This window comes from Aulonocara stuartgranti (assembly GCF_965226115.1).
Source record: "Aulonocara stuartgranti genome assembly, chromosome: 20".
Classification (NCBI taxonomy): Eukaryota; Metazoa; Chordata; class Actinopteri; order Cichliformes; family Cichlidae; genus Aulonocara; species Aulonocara stuartgranti.
Genome location: NC_138956.1, coordinates 29,260,001 through 29,275,176, shown reverse-complemented (window position 1 = coordinate 29,275,176; position 15,176 = coordinate 29,260,001). Strand labels below are relative to the sequence as shown.

At 40.2% G+C, this 15,176-nt stretch overlaps 1 protein-coding gene across 2 annotated transcripts in view; it reads left to right on the top strand.

Moving 5' to 3' along the window:
• The first annotated feature begins 921 nt into the window (after positions 1–921).
• The window catches only part of phc2a (polyhomeotic homolog 2a), a 25,551-nt gene continuing 11,296 nt past the window's right edge, over positions 922–15,176 (top strand). Inside the window, exons 1-5 of one of the 2 annotated variants that reach the window (XM_082518520.1) lie at positions 922–1,303; positions 2,161–2,323; positions 10,749–10,827; positions 11,989–12,100; positions 12,529–12,655. In XM_082518520.1, the coding sequence (XP_082374646.1) occupies positions 2,186–2,323; positions 10,749–10,827; positions 11,989–12,100; positions 12,529–12,655 (456 nt within the window). In that variant the 5' untranslated portion in view covers positions 922–1,303; positions 2,161–2,185. Of the gene's footprint in view, positions 1,304–1,348; positions 1,437–2,160; positions 2,324–10,748; positions 10,828–11,988; positions 12,101–12,528; positions 12,656–15,176 lie in introns of those variants that run through there. The other variant, XM_082518521.1, reaches the window with a different exon arrangement.

Genomic DNA, 15,176 nt, shown 5'->3' with positions numbered 1-15,176 from the left:
TTCCTTTCTATTGGTAGGTGGCACAGTGCACTGTGGCAAGTAAGCAAGCTAGAAGACTGGCAAAGTTATGGAAGAAACACATTAACAAGAGAATTCTGAGTAAAACCAAAGTTACTTTCCCTAGTAACTAGTTACTTTGAAAGTAACGAGTAACTTGAAGTAACTGAGTTACTTTTGAGAGAAGTAACTAGTAATGTAACTCAGTTACTATTTTAAAGTAACTTACCCAACACTGGTAATAACTATTCAAATTTGATTTAATAACATGGCCATGGTTAACCTGGCACAAGTCTTTCGATCTATTTCTAAAATATAATGTTTGGGATACAGAATCATATTTTCTATGAAACTGTAAATCTCTGCAGCAGGTCACAGTTATTCATACTGCGTAAATTCCCCTAATGTTAATCAGCCTGAAAATATCTGGCTGATTACAGCCAGATATTTTACATCTGGAAGCTGAACTGAACCGTGTCCACGGGCTGATCTGCACGTCCCACTCTGCACGGTCTCGGATTAACTCTAATTAAATGCTATACTCATATAATCCCGTTCACCCTTTTGTTCCTTTAGAATCGTATGCCATTCACTCTTGTTGCTGTTTGTCTTGTCTTTCTATTCTCCTCTTTTTCCTGTCTTTTCCCCAGCCAACCAGTGGGACGGATGGCTGTTGCTGTGGGGCGATATAAACAAAACGGACTAAACTGACTGAAACTTTCATTGGTCCAATAAGTTCACTACCCAGACTTTTGTGTTTTGCAGTGGTTTCACTGCATTTTATACATTTAAAATATATATATATATATTTCTCATCTCACTCGAAAACATTTCTTTCGATTAGATGTAAAGAAAGAAGTTCATGTTTTCCGAAGAGATATATGGAAATTTGAGTTTAGATTCAGGAATCGAAGCGCACATATTTGCACAGCTCTTTTTCCTCTTGGTTGTGGCTTTTAATTTTGAAAGCGCTTGCCGGAAGTGCTTTATGTAACTTTATTTGGCTTGAGAAATGAACACACACTCCAAGTGTATAGTATTGTGTGCAGAAAGAAGGAGAATGGTGAAACATAGTGCGGTTATGGTAGGGTCGCTAACTTTCCGCGTCCTCGTGTAACGCGGTGGGCCCGCTGCCCGGTAAAGATTCCCGGGTCGGACTCCTTGTCGTTTTCACGGAGGGAGTGTAATCAGTATATGGAAGCGTTGTTTGGAGCCGTTGAACAAAGAGCTTTTCTTCCCTCTACTATTGTTACGGACTGGGACGGCTGGTATCCCTCCGATCCAGAGGCGGTCTCGAACCGTAAAAGTAAGTAAACTCATCTTTAATGTCTTTTTTTAAGGAGAAGAAAAGGTGCGTTTGAATGCGCTACTTTTATCCATTACGCAACCAGCAGGTCCAAGTGTCCGCCTGGCTAAACTGATTTGATTCAAAGCTAGCTGTAAGTTTACGCAACACTGCATATATATATATATATATATATATATATATATATATATACAGGTATATTTGGTTCACACGGGTCTTTCGCTTAAATGTAATGTGTGCTGTTTAAATTTGAGCCAAACTCCTTGTTTTGTTTTCGTTAGCGAGTTTGGAAAACTAACACTCTGCGTTCTTACCGTTCAAAGTCACACAACCTATAGTGTTAACGTTATCCAGATCACATGCATATATATGGCAGCGTGATTCCACGGTTCTTTCTTTCATTTTTTTTGGTGCTTATTAAATCGTGGGTTTCCACAGCAACCGCGCACGTACAACCCCACGTTAGCCTAACTGAGGTCCCCCTTTGTAAGAGTGACTCACGCCATTCTTAAATCTGGAAATTCAGATTCAGTTAAGGCACATATATACGCTCGAATCGGACCGGGACACAGTGGATCCTGTCTTTATATCAGCATGAGTTAAAACTCAGATTAGTGCAAGAAGTTGGCAAAAGAACCAAAGTTTACATGACTGAAAAAACAGCTGCTGTAAGGGATTCAGGATCCAAAAGTGTTGCTGAAAGATTAAAATTAACACTTTTCATAATCAGTGTTATATCAAGGCGGTGAGCTTTGCCAGAGACACTGAGTAACATTTAATTGTCTCTTCCAAATAATGTGAGACTTCGTCCACATGGCAAGCACTTGTTGAGTTTGTCATGTTGCTCCTGTTGACAGGTGAGGGGTGCCCTGTGCTCCAGTCATGACCTCTGGGAATGGGAACACTAACAGCACCCAAAACAATGGAGAGAGTAAACCTGCCCAGGCCATAGTCAAGTCTCACATCCTCACCCATCTCATAGAAGGCTTCGTTATCCAAGAGGGTGCAGAGCCTTTCCCTGTGAGTACCGGAGCTATGTATGTTTCTGTTAATGCAAATGTTTGTTGAGTGCATGAATACACAGCCTGAAAGTGACAACAGAAGATTAGATTTGATATATCTGACAGAATATAATGTTTTGTGTTGTGTTTGTCAGCTGTTCCTCTCAGACTTCAGGTTTCTAACAGTCTGAGTCCTAATCCTCAGAACCCTTTGCACAGTGTTTGGCTCTTTCTATCAAAAGACTTCTTATAGAAAAACAATATTGATTTTCTTTCATCCTCGTCTCTTTTCACCATTTTCAAGGAGAAACACTTGCGTGAAACTTCACCTTACACCGAATTATTTTTTGTTTGCAGGCCTGAGTGCTCCTCATCCTCCCTCTTTGGGATTTTTGAGCCACTACTTGAAATTTTCTTGGCAGAACTGACTTTATGTTTCTATATAGATTATAGTGCATTATGACATTATAATAATTGGCCTCACTTAGTAAATCTGTCCAATAATGTATAAAAAAATAAAAGCATCTTATTTTCTTATATTTACGTGCTGTGTACCTGCGCTACGCCTCACTGGTTAGGATTTCCATGACTGCAGTAAAATTCTTCATCCATCACTTATCCCAGCTGCCCTGAAGAAAAAATTTATTCATGATGATCCCAAAGACTGCAGTTACTAATGACCACTGATGACCTTAAACACATTTTTATAATTTAACATAGTCCATAATCTTGAGCTTGTGTAGCGTTCTGCGCTCTTCATGCAGAAACAACTCAACAAGAAGCAGTTTATATTCCAGAGTTGTGGTGTTCACAGTTCAGCTGTGGTTAAAAACTTAAGAATGATCAGGAGGTAGGGATGCAACGATACCAATTTTTGCAAACCGATACGATACCGATACTTGGATCTGAGTACTTGCTAGGGCTGCTCGATTATGGCAAAAATGATCATCACGATTATTTTCACTGAAATTGAGATCTCGATTATTTGACGATATTTATTTAACCCTTTAAGACCTACTATAGAACCAAGTCCGCCAGAGCTTATATTATTTTTTTACATGTTGTAGTGCCATTTGTGGGAGCATTTCAAGTTGCTATACATCAATACAACTGTTATAGCCCATATTTTAATGATATGTATGCATTAAGTCCACAGTAACTACATTAATTGCAAAAAAGTGCAATAAACAAAAAAAAATTGAAAATCGTTTTTGTTTTTTTTACATATATTTCTACTTGGAGAAGTTTAAGAGGTTTATCCCTCAAAACTTTAAATACAAAAAAGTTGCAAAAATAGTTTACAACAACAGGAAATTTATTTTGAGTGTCTTCATAGTTTTATTTTGGAGATACAGCAATTTTTATATACTGCAGGAAAAACGAAAAAACAATCCTATGATGCAAATTTGCAAAGAAAACAGCAGGTGCATCAAAATAAACTATTTCCAGTTCTAAGCATCCCAGAAACTATTCAGAAAAGTCAAACATGACCAGTATAGGCTTTTAAGGCCTACAAGTAAAAAACTACATTTCCGCAAAAATTACGCCACTTCCGGTTTCGGGCAGGAAATGGCAGACATGCGATAGTTCGCGCTGACGTCTTTTTCAATGTGGGAAGTGTTACGAACAGCTGATCGGATCGGCAAAGCGTGTTTCTGGAATATTATGTTTTTGTTCCTGCAAGCGCTTTTTATGCAATATTTGCAAAGCTTTATGTGGAAGGAAACCGTGACCGAGGACAAGCTGATGGCATAAGATGTAAGTACAACTCCTCCGGTTTCATATGCAAAAAAATTATTGCGCTAGCTTATGCGGTTCCGGTTCTACAGGGATTTAAAAATAGTTACACAAAACGGAGCGTGCTGCTCTGACCGGCTTTAAAGGGTTAACAATAACAATGTATTGAATAATGACTTTAAAAAATAATATAAAATAGTGTGCAACACCACTGAAGTTTTTTTTTTACCTCTCTTTTCAACCAACGGCAGTCACTCTCCTCTCCAAATAACTTCTGCTTAGCTTTCCGAGCTTCCCTCGGGTCCTCTTAATCAGCGGTCTCCAACCTTTTTTGCGTCACGGACCGGTTTATGCCCGACAATATTTTCACGGACCGGCCTTTAAGGTGTCGCGGATAAATGAGGGAGGGGCTAATAATCGGCTCAGTCATTTTTAATGATCGTTGAAAGCCCAGATCGTAATCGTGATTAAAATTCGATTAATTGAGCAGCCCTAGTACTTGCCGATACAGAGTACAAAAACCGATACTTCTACCACACACACACACACACACACACACACACACACACACACACACACACACACACACACACACACACACACACACACACATTCAATGAATTGGAAGACAGGTTTTATTTTATTCTCTGCCAATAATAAATAATATCTTAATAAAAATGACCACAAAAAAATTTCAAGTGAAAAATAAGCACTTCTGTTAAATTATTGCAGAGTCTCCACATTGTAATTTAACAAAATATCACTGAACTATTGGCACTGTCTCGAGCTTTCGGAATAATAAATAAACACTTCTGTTTGGAATAAAATAAATACAAATTAGGTTTGAGAATAAAATAAACTTTTAAATTGTTGCAGAGTGTCCATATTGTAAACAAACAAACAAAATAACGAAAGTATTTGGCATTGATGAACGAACTCCCCATCTGCCCGTGGTCATCCAGAGCGATAAAATGAGTCAGAGCCTCTGTTATTTTAGCTGCCCGTGGATTTTCTCTTGAAATTTTTCATCGCTTTTCCAAAACCTGAGTTAAAGTTGGCTGTTCCGGTCCACACTGCTGACATTTTGTTTATCCTAGCTACAGCAGCCTCCAGTAGGGGTGCAACGATACACAAAATTCACGGTTCGGTTCGGTTCGATACTTTGGTGTCACGGTTCGATATTTTTTCGATACAAAAAAAATGTTCATGCCTTTTTAATTTGTCATTTATTAAAATTATAAATATATATTTTAACTCAAAAGTACAGTTTTTAAATTTAACCCTAACCCTTGTGCGTGTTTTTTATTTTGACAGTGAATGCGCACCTGCGGACCACTTATGTGCACCCCTGGTTATTTAGCTCGTCATATTGCAGCCACAGAAATTCTTTTGTCCATGAAACCATAAAGCTGCACTTTCTTTTTGCCTTATAGTCTGATTTGTCATAACTTCTCCGTTTTGTGGTAAGCTTTTCTTTGGCTGTCACTTCTTCACCCTGACCTGTCTTATTTGGCTCAGCAGAACTAAAATATATATCCTGCTGCTTTTACACACGCACTCACATAAGCTCAGCGATCCTCTGTGTGATCAACCTCTCACATGTTTAAGCTGCGGGAGATTTCACTTGTCATGTTTGCGTAGTAAGCTAACGATTAATAAGATGATGTCAGAGGAATTGGTGCACAAATTATCATCACTCACAGATCAGTGCTGTCGCTCTCTATACACAGTTCGCGTGTTTGCAAAGTGAAAGCAAAAAAACAAGCGCAAATTCAAACGCGACTTCAATATGTCACATATTGACAGTGGCTCACCGATGCCAATGACATAATTACCCAGCTACATTTCTGAAAGAATGCAAAAGCATTGACATATATTTTTCCTACAATAGCCCGACGGGCAGGGCAGAGATAGATTTTGGTAGCCCGACTGGAAAAATCGCTAGCCCCAAGGCGTCGGGCTAGCAATATTGCAAGCCCTGTATCTGATTGAGGAATCACTCATCTTTGGAAAAGAGAGTTTACTACAGAGAAATGTCTCTTTCCAAAATAAAAGCTATACTATCCGCTTCTTCTGGGCTATATTCTCAGCAGCATATTGAACATATCAGGTCCCCATAAGGAGAATCATGTGCTAACGGCTGTCTAAATGACTCGGGTAAAGTTTGTAGCATGCGTGCTTGTTGTTTTTGTCTGCTTCCACTTGTCTTTGCACTAGGATGATGTCGGCGTAAATGTGCAGTCATATTCGTTGTGTTCCCACTAGTGCTTTCAGCGTTAATCTCGTTGAAATGACCTTAACGCCACAACACGGCAAATCTCTGTTAACGAGCTACCCCTGATCGCCCCGTGCGTGGGGCTAGACGGCCAACACATTAACGAGCTAACTGCGCTAACACACTAGTTCCCACCCATGTAATTGAGCATTGCGTGGCACATCCAACATACTGTTTTACTTTAGTCCATGACGCGCTTACCTTCAGGGTCATACGTCACATGAAAACCAAAATAATTCCAAACGCCAGATCTGAATGAGGGTGGGGGAGGTTCAATTTGCCATGTTGCAAGGAGAGCTTAACTTCTGTCTTGCTAGCTTGCCCTGCGCTCTTCCTTCTGACGATGCTGTCTGTGTGGAGCGCTCAGTGGATCTGCGCTCGACAGTGCAGCCTAGGCGGAGTAGTCGAACGCAGATTCACTGAGCGCTCAACACAGACCGCATTGTCAGAAGGAAAGTTGATAAAATAAATTACAAATGTTGTATTGTTCGATACATATGCGTACCAAACCGAAAGCACTGTATCGAACGGTTCAATATCGATACGAATATCGTTGCACCCCTAGCCTCCAGTTTCTCTTTTTTTTATTTTGAGCTGCCAGTCTGACTCGTCTAACCCTGTGCCTGTTTAGCGCGGGATGTCCCCCTAGTGGCCAATCCAAAAAACTACAACAAAAATGACAAGCCACCCTCTGATTAATGAAATGAGTTAGTATCGGTTCAATGTATCGGTTAACTTTTACGAGTATGAGTACACACACATTTTACAGTATCGGCCCCGATACCCGATACCAGTATCGGTATCGGTGCATCCCTATCAGGAGGTTATGGCATTAAATGCAAAACTACATGATCTGCTCCACTTTGTTTATTATGGCAGTTGTTTTCATGAATGGTCTGATAGTCTGTCGTCATGAATTATGGGATGGCGTCTCCCCCTATTTCATAAAGGATGGTCCAGTGACAGTCTTTTCACATAACGTGGCTACTCTGGTTCTGACGATCTGTGCTGATGGTTTTACAAACTCACTGTAGAAAGCTGGAGCGTGTGGCTCCACGTCCTCCCATTGTGCAAATGTGAAACCAGACTTTCCCGTCTGTGGGAGCTGTTACGTTGCACTTTTGGAGCCAGTGTCTGCGCAGTACTGACTTGAGGTGCAATCACTGCGTCGAACTCCCGCCCACACCGACTGGACGTGACCACGAACATGCCCCTCTGCTCTTTTAAGGTAGCCCAGCTGCTCCAGTTTGAGGGTATCTGCTGATGGGTTTACCGTTACTGACAGCTTGTTAAATTAAGGTAAATACAATCACGTCACTATGATTCAAAAGACTCACATCTTAACGTCTTATAGTTGTACACAACACCTGACATCACTCTGTAGCTCCTGGTGGTGATTTGTTTGCTAGGTTAGCTGTTAGCGTATGCAGTGTGTTACTGGCTAGTTAGCAGTGCTACACACATTTTTGAAGGATTTATTACTCCTTAGTTTGTGTTGTCTTATTTTAAACAGAGGTGATGTCAGCAGAGTTGCTTTTAGAATTATCTGGACATTAAAAGTCATTCTTTGAGATTTTAACATAAGACTGAGGATGATATAGAACTGCAGATTTAAACAGTCTTAGATCCACTCACAGAGCACTCTGCTGACATGGAAACATTAAATAAAATGTTAGATCTAAAAATGCAGCAGAAGGTTTGATAGAAGTTTAATTTGTCCTTTTCATGTAATAACAGAGTCCACATTATTATGAACAGATAGTGAGGGAGACCAAGCTGGGTGTCCAGAGGTTTGGAAAAGCTTGTTTCCTTTCTGTCACCACAGCTGTCCTGTGCCAGATGTTCTGTTGACTCACTGAGAGACATCATTTCAGAAACATCAGGAGGACTGAAGCTTATCGCAGGGATCAGCCTGCTAGAACAGCCTGTTTCAGTTTAAGCGTTGTTTTCAATAAATTTAATGCTCAAAAAAGGTTTAGTGTTCCATGTTGAAGCAAAATATGATTTTTGCCATTTTTCAAGTGGTCTTAAAGTTTTGGACTGTGTATTATCCCCTCTGGTTACTCTGGAATGAATGGCTTTGAATGACTTTATGGCAAATAAGACTCTATTAGCAAAACACAATGTGAAAGAATTCCTTATTAAAGTGAATAAGTGAAGACCTTTGACTTTCATCAGGTTTTATTTAATGCTGTCAAAGAAAATCTCATGTTCTCTTTATGCAGTTGAATATATTCAGTGTTTAAAGCAGAAACTGTGCAGGTCTGAGATCAGCAGCTTTCCTAAACACTGTTTATGCTCCTATATAATGACTCCAGTTACATGGATGTTTAATCTCTTTGACTTTTTGAAGTTTAGTCCAATGTAATGTGGGTAGTTACCATTAAGAGTGGACATATAAGAATATTTATCTGTTGTCACTGGGCAGGGTGAGGAATCCTAGGTCAGCATCTGTTACTCTATAGACAAAATAATCATCACAAACTGTCAAATGTGAAGTTTATCCCTAAAATATGTGGAGACAGAAACATGCAGCTGTTTACAGATATTTATTTAACAGCTCTGCAGAGGAAAAGGAGAACAGTTCAGCCTGTAATGTAACAGTAATGTTGGTGACTGGGCAGCGCGATGACTTTTGGACCTCGGTGTAACAGCATCAAGTTAGAAGTTAGAATCAAACTTATGGGAGAGGGTAGCCCTCAAACACGTAATGAGAACGACCAATAACAGCTGAAACCATCTTTGGGTAAAACTTATCTGAGAAAATGTGTTTTTGTTTAGTTTTACCACAGTCCCATCTGCTTTATGGCCTGTGCTGCAGCTAGACACCAGGGGGCAGTAGAGATGGCTCCAGGTGTTTTCTACATTCATTGGTCTGAATGAGTAATGTCACATTAACAAGATGAGGATTGTGCACGCCCCTGCCCAGTGTCTTAAGTTTCTGCCTTATTACTGTTTTGGAGAATGCTGTGTGTGTGTGTGTGTGTGTGTGTGTGTGTGTGTGTGTGTGTGTGTGTGTGCACACATTACAGTGAGGTAATTTAATGTGATGTAGGCACAGTAAAAATGCTAAAATTTTATCAGCATTTCAAAAACCAAACATGAGCACACTGTGCATGTGTGTGCAAAAGTTCAAGGCCTTAACTTTATACAAAGTCTGTTTGGGCTGAGCAAGTGAAGTAAGGTTCAGTGACTGAGGGGAAAATGAAATTTGTGCTCTTTGAGCACTTTGCCTGGGCTGAGCCACCTGACTGCTCAGTGGTAGCCTGTATCACCATGTTCAGTTTCATGCTCCTCCAAAAGTACAACAAACTGCATGTAAATCAGTGCCTTTGTTACAACATCAACAGCATGGTTCATTTTAAACACCTATTTGCACAACGCCTCCTGGTGTATAACACAATGCAAAAATACCAGTTAAAATTCTGGGTTTGATTCAGTCACTTTAACTCCTCCTCAGAGGCTTGATATTTTTCCCAACCATAAAAAACGACTCAAAAAACACTAAAGATAAAAAGCCTGAAATTTTCACTGTTTTTTGTTTGGTTTCTTACCATCTAAATTGTTAATTAGTATAAGCAATGTGAGCGACACAGAGAAACCATGAAGGTCCTGGGTTCGAATCAGCTATCTGGGGCCTTTCTGTGGGGAGTTTACATGTTCTCCCCTTGTCTGCGTGGGGTTCCCTGCAGGTACTCTGGTACTCGTTCTTCCTCCCACAATCCAGAGACATGTAGTTGGTGGGATTAGGTTAAAGTGATGATTCTAAATTGCCCATAGGTATGAATGTAAGTGCAAACTAATGTCTGTCTCTCTGTGTTAACCTGCAACATGACCTGTGTAGGCGGTACCCTGTGTTTTGCCACATGGAAGCTGGGATAGGCTGAAAAGGAGAAAAATATTTTTGTTTTGTTTTATTTATTTTTTGCCAACACAAATAAAATCTTACTCTCACAGCAACTTTAATAAGTGCTTTTATTTATTTAGATTACTTCCTTCTTCTGTTGCTCTGTCTAAGCAGATTTCTGTAATTCTATAATTCAAACCAACGACATGTTTGTTAAACCGTTTCCTAACAAGACCGTTGGAAGAAGCCTCAGCATTAATATGCTGTTTATCTTTATTAAAAGACTATGTATAACAGGCTTTTAAGTCATGTTTTTAACCACAGTCTTCTTAAAAAGCTTTTGTTTTTGCTAATTATAGAATTATTCCTAAATAGTTCTAGGATGACGTCAGTTCTGCCTCCATAACCCACCGGCTGATCGCTGTAAGATTTAAGAGAGACACAAGGCCTTTTATTTCCCACTAGGACAAGAGTGATTATAGGTCATACTATTAAGAAAGTTTCATTCATGTACATGCTTATGAATGATTTCATCCAACAGTATTTAATAAGCATGAGTGCACTGATATGTTTTTGTGTCTGCAGGTGGAACGTCCATCTTTCTCAATAGAGAATCTAAGAAGATATACACCAGATTCAAAGATGGACAGCCTGTCAACAAAGGGTTTGTCAAATTTAAACGTTTCTCTTTCTCAGAATATGGGTTTGGTTTGGGCACGCTTGTCCCTGTAAATCAGTCCAAAGCTGTACTGAGTGGTTGTCTTTATTCCTCAGATTCCTTGTAGACTTTCAAAATCAGTGCCCAGGACTATGAAGCTGTTTTTGTGGCTCTTGGTGGCCCGACACTTTACTAAGACAAGCTATAAAATTAATTTATAACTTTTTAGAAATGCATTTCTCTGGATTTTTATAGTTATTGTTCTGTCTCTCACTGTTCAAATCAACTCAAATTGTAGACTAGAGGTAGATTTCTTTATTTAGTGGGCAAACTTACAAAATCAGCTGGTGTTCAAATATTTTTTTCCCTGACTGTAGATTGTACCAACATCAATTTGTGTCCCACTGTTTTCCAACTGTCAGTAGGCTTTTGGATGGCCCTTTGTAATAAATGTATAAATGAAAATCATTACTGTGCCTCAGCATATTTGACCCGTCCAACACTTCTTCCCCAGCTGGGTTTGTGACAAAGATTTGATTGACTGCAGAGCTTCAGAATACACAGTAAGCTGTAGTCAGTACCACCCACACCTTCATCCTTGCTCAGTTATATGCAAGATTGAGGAGATTTCCAGCATTTCTTTTCTGAGGGTGCATGTAGAGGTAGAAGGTGTAGGACAGCATCATGTTGAAGATGCTTAAAAGCATAAGAGCAAGCAGGGACGCTTGTTTTGCATCACTTTTGAATGGGCTCTGAACAGGAACGTTTTACAGAATGATGCCATATGCATTTTCATGGAAGGACGGTATCATCAAAAGCTCCCTAAGTTGGAACAGTTTGTTAGTCCAGTCTGATCTGTCACTACCACAGGGATTGGTCGAAGGGTTTTGAAAGTAGCAAAGTGACCTCAGCTGCACATATAAACGTGTTTTGGCTGCTCAGTGAGACTAAAAAAGTGCCATTAAATTTCATTCAGCATTTATTTTGTGTAAGAAAGCAGTCAGGAATACTGGGCATAAAGGGAGTTGTGTAGAACTCTAGAGTTGTGTTAGCCCCTTGTTTTGGTTAACAGCTTTGGTGTTGGTGCTGCTGGATGCAGTTCTTTTTACTGGATGTTCAACAGTTTCAGCGTGATGATCACAAAGATTGTGTTGACTGTTCCCTCAGAGGTAAAGGGCCAGCAGGAGCCCATGCTGACCTGTGAATTATGCGGCAGGGTGGATTTTGCCTACATCTTCAAAAGATCTAAGAGGTTCTGTTCTACGGTCTGCGCTAAACGGTAAGATCATTGTCTTCATTTTCACAGTTCACTGTGGTTCACTGCCTTAATATTGTCTTCGAGCTGATACATCATTAGTCGACATTTAGGAGAATATGACTGAGGAAGCTACTTGAGTGTTTGGTCCAGACTTTGCCTGTGACCTCAGTGTCACATGTTTCTCTCCCGTGTGCAGTGACTTGCTGTGTGCTATAGTTCCAGCTATTTTAAAATATTTTAGGGTCTTTACCTTAGAATATAAAGCACCTTGAGGTGACTACTGTTGTGAACTGGCACTATAGAAATAAAATGGAACTGAATACAAAGAACACTTCTACTGAGAATGACAAAGGAATAATTTAATTCACAACACACCAGACGTAAACATCTAGTTCAGATTTGTGAATGATGCACAGATTTTGAACTTGCCTTGTTTGCTATCCTTGTAGTTACAATGTGGGATGCACAAAGCGAATGGGTCTGTTCCCGAACCGCAAAACCACCCTGGAGAACATGAAGAAGCAAAAAGCTGTGAATGGAAACCACAAAAACACCATCATAGACTCTAAAAAGAAGGTGAGACAGTCAGGACTATTTACCCTAATGAAGTGAAGGATAACCGAGAGTGGTTTGCAAAGATGGTGGTGGTTGGTGCTTTGAACCCCGGCTGCTCCCGTCTGCATGTGGCTAACATTGTAACGTTAGTAAGATGCTGAACCCAAGTTACTCCCAGTGCATCCATCAGACTGTAAATGTTACATACAAGTGCAGAGTGTGTGTGGGTTTGCTGTGTCTCTCAGTACGGTCTCAACAGCATAGAGGAGGTTTCAGTACTCTAGCAGAGCTGAACACGGCCATAGAAGCTCTTTAAGCTGTCAGCGGGACTGGTATCTGCTCCTTTGTGTAAGAAGGAACAGGATAAGCACTGCCCAAACCAGAGAGTGGATATCTCTGACCAAACAATCAGAAACGAGCTTCATCAGGATGGCCTGAGGGCACGAGTCCTTCAGTGGCCTTGTGCTTCCTGCAGTTTCTGAAGGATGAAGAACTGAAATGTTTGAAGGTTGCCATGTTGCCACCATCCTGGAGGTCCAGACTGGCTCTTAGTCCATATTCTTGTGCCTTCCCAGTGTCATCAGCATGGACCCTACCACTAACAAGGGTGTTCAAAACACAAACAACCAAAACATAAATAAACACGAGGCTAAGAAGAATTCTGGATTCTGCTGGTAAAAAAAATGGGTACCAAACTTTTGAATATGGTTATATATATATGTATATATATATATATATGTATATATATATATATATATATATATATGTATACGTATATATGTGTATGTGTATATGTATATATTAGGGGTGCAACGATATTCGTATCGATATTGAACCGTTCGATACAGTGCTTTCGGTTCGGTACGCACATGTATCGAACAATACAACATTTGTAATTTCTTTTATCAACTTTCCTTCTGACGATGCTGTCTGTGTTGAGCGCTCAGTGAATCTGCGTTCGACTACTCCGCCTAGGCTGCACTGTCGAGCGCAGATCCACTGAGCGCTCAACACAGACAGCATAGTCAGGAGGAAGAGCGCAGGGCAAGCTAGCGAGACAGAAGTTAAGCTCTCCTTGCAACATGGACCTCCCCCACTCTCATTCAGATCTGGCGTTTGGAATTATTTTGGTTTTCATGTGACGTATGACCCTGAAGGTAAGCGAGTCATGGACTAAAGTAAAACAGTATGTTGGATGTGCCATGCAATGCTTAATTACATTGGTGTGAACTAGTGTGTTAGCGCAGTTAGCTCGTTAACGTGTTGGCCGTCTAGCCCCATGCACGGGGCGATCGGCGGTAGCTCGTTAACGGAGATTTGCCGTGTTGTGGCGTTAAGGTCATTTCAACGAGATTAACCTGAAAGCACTAGTGGGAACACAACGAATATGACTGCACATTTACGCCGACATCATCCTAGTGCAAAGACAAAAACAACAAGCATGCTACTAACTTTAGCCGAGTCATTTAGACAGCTGTTAGCACATGATTCTCCTTATGCTGCTGAGAATATAGCCCAGAAGAAGCGGATAGTATAGCTTTTATTTTGGAAAGAGACATTTCTCTGTAATAAACTCTCTTTTCCAAAGATGAGTGATTCCTCAATCAGATACAGGGCTTGCAAAATCGCTAGCCCGACGTCCCGGAGCTAGCGATCTTTCCAGTCGGGCTACAAAAATCTCTCTGCCCTGCCCGTCGGGCTATTGTAGGAAAAATATATGTCAATGCTTTTGCATTCTTTCAGAAATGTAGCTGGGTAATTATGTCATTGGCATCGGTGAGCCACTGTCAATATGTGACATATTGAAGTCGCGTTTGAATTTGCGCTTGTTTTTTTGCTTTCACTTTGCAATCGTGCGAACTGTGTATAGAGAGCGACAGCACTGATCTGTGAGTGATGATAATTTGTGCACCAATTCCTCTGACATCGTCTTATTAATCGTTAGCTTACTATGCAAACATGACAAGTGAAATCTCCCGCAGCAAGCTTAAACATGTGAGAGGTTGATCGCGCAGAGAATCGCTCAGCTTATGTGAGTGCGTGTGTAAAACCAGCACGATATATATTTTAGTTCTGCTGAGCCAAATAAGACAGGTCAGGGTGAAGAAGTGACAGCCAAAGAAAAGCTTACCACAAAACGGAGAAGTTATGACAAATCAGACTATAAGGCAAAAAGAAAGTGCAGCTTTATGGTTTCATGGACAAAAGAATTTCTGTGGCTGCAATATGACGAGCTAAATAACCAGGGGTGCACATAAGTGGTCCGCAGGTGCGCATTCGCTGTCAAAATAAAAAACGCGCACAAGGGTTAGGGTTAAATTTAAAAACTGTACTTTTGAGTTAAAATATATATTTATAATTTTAATAAATGACAAATTAAAAAGGCATGAACATTTTTTTGTATCGAAAAAATATCGAACCGTGACACCAAAGTATCGAACCGAACTGAACCGTGAATTTTGTGTATCGTTGCACCCCTAGTATATATATGTGTATATATGTGTATATGTATATATATGTGTATATATGTGTATATGTATAT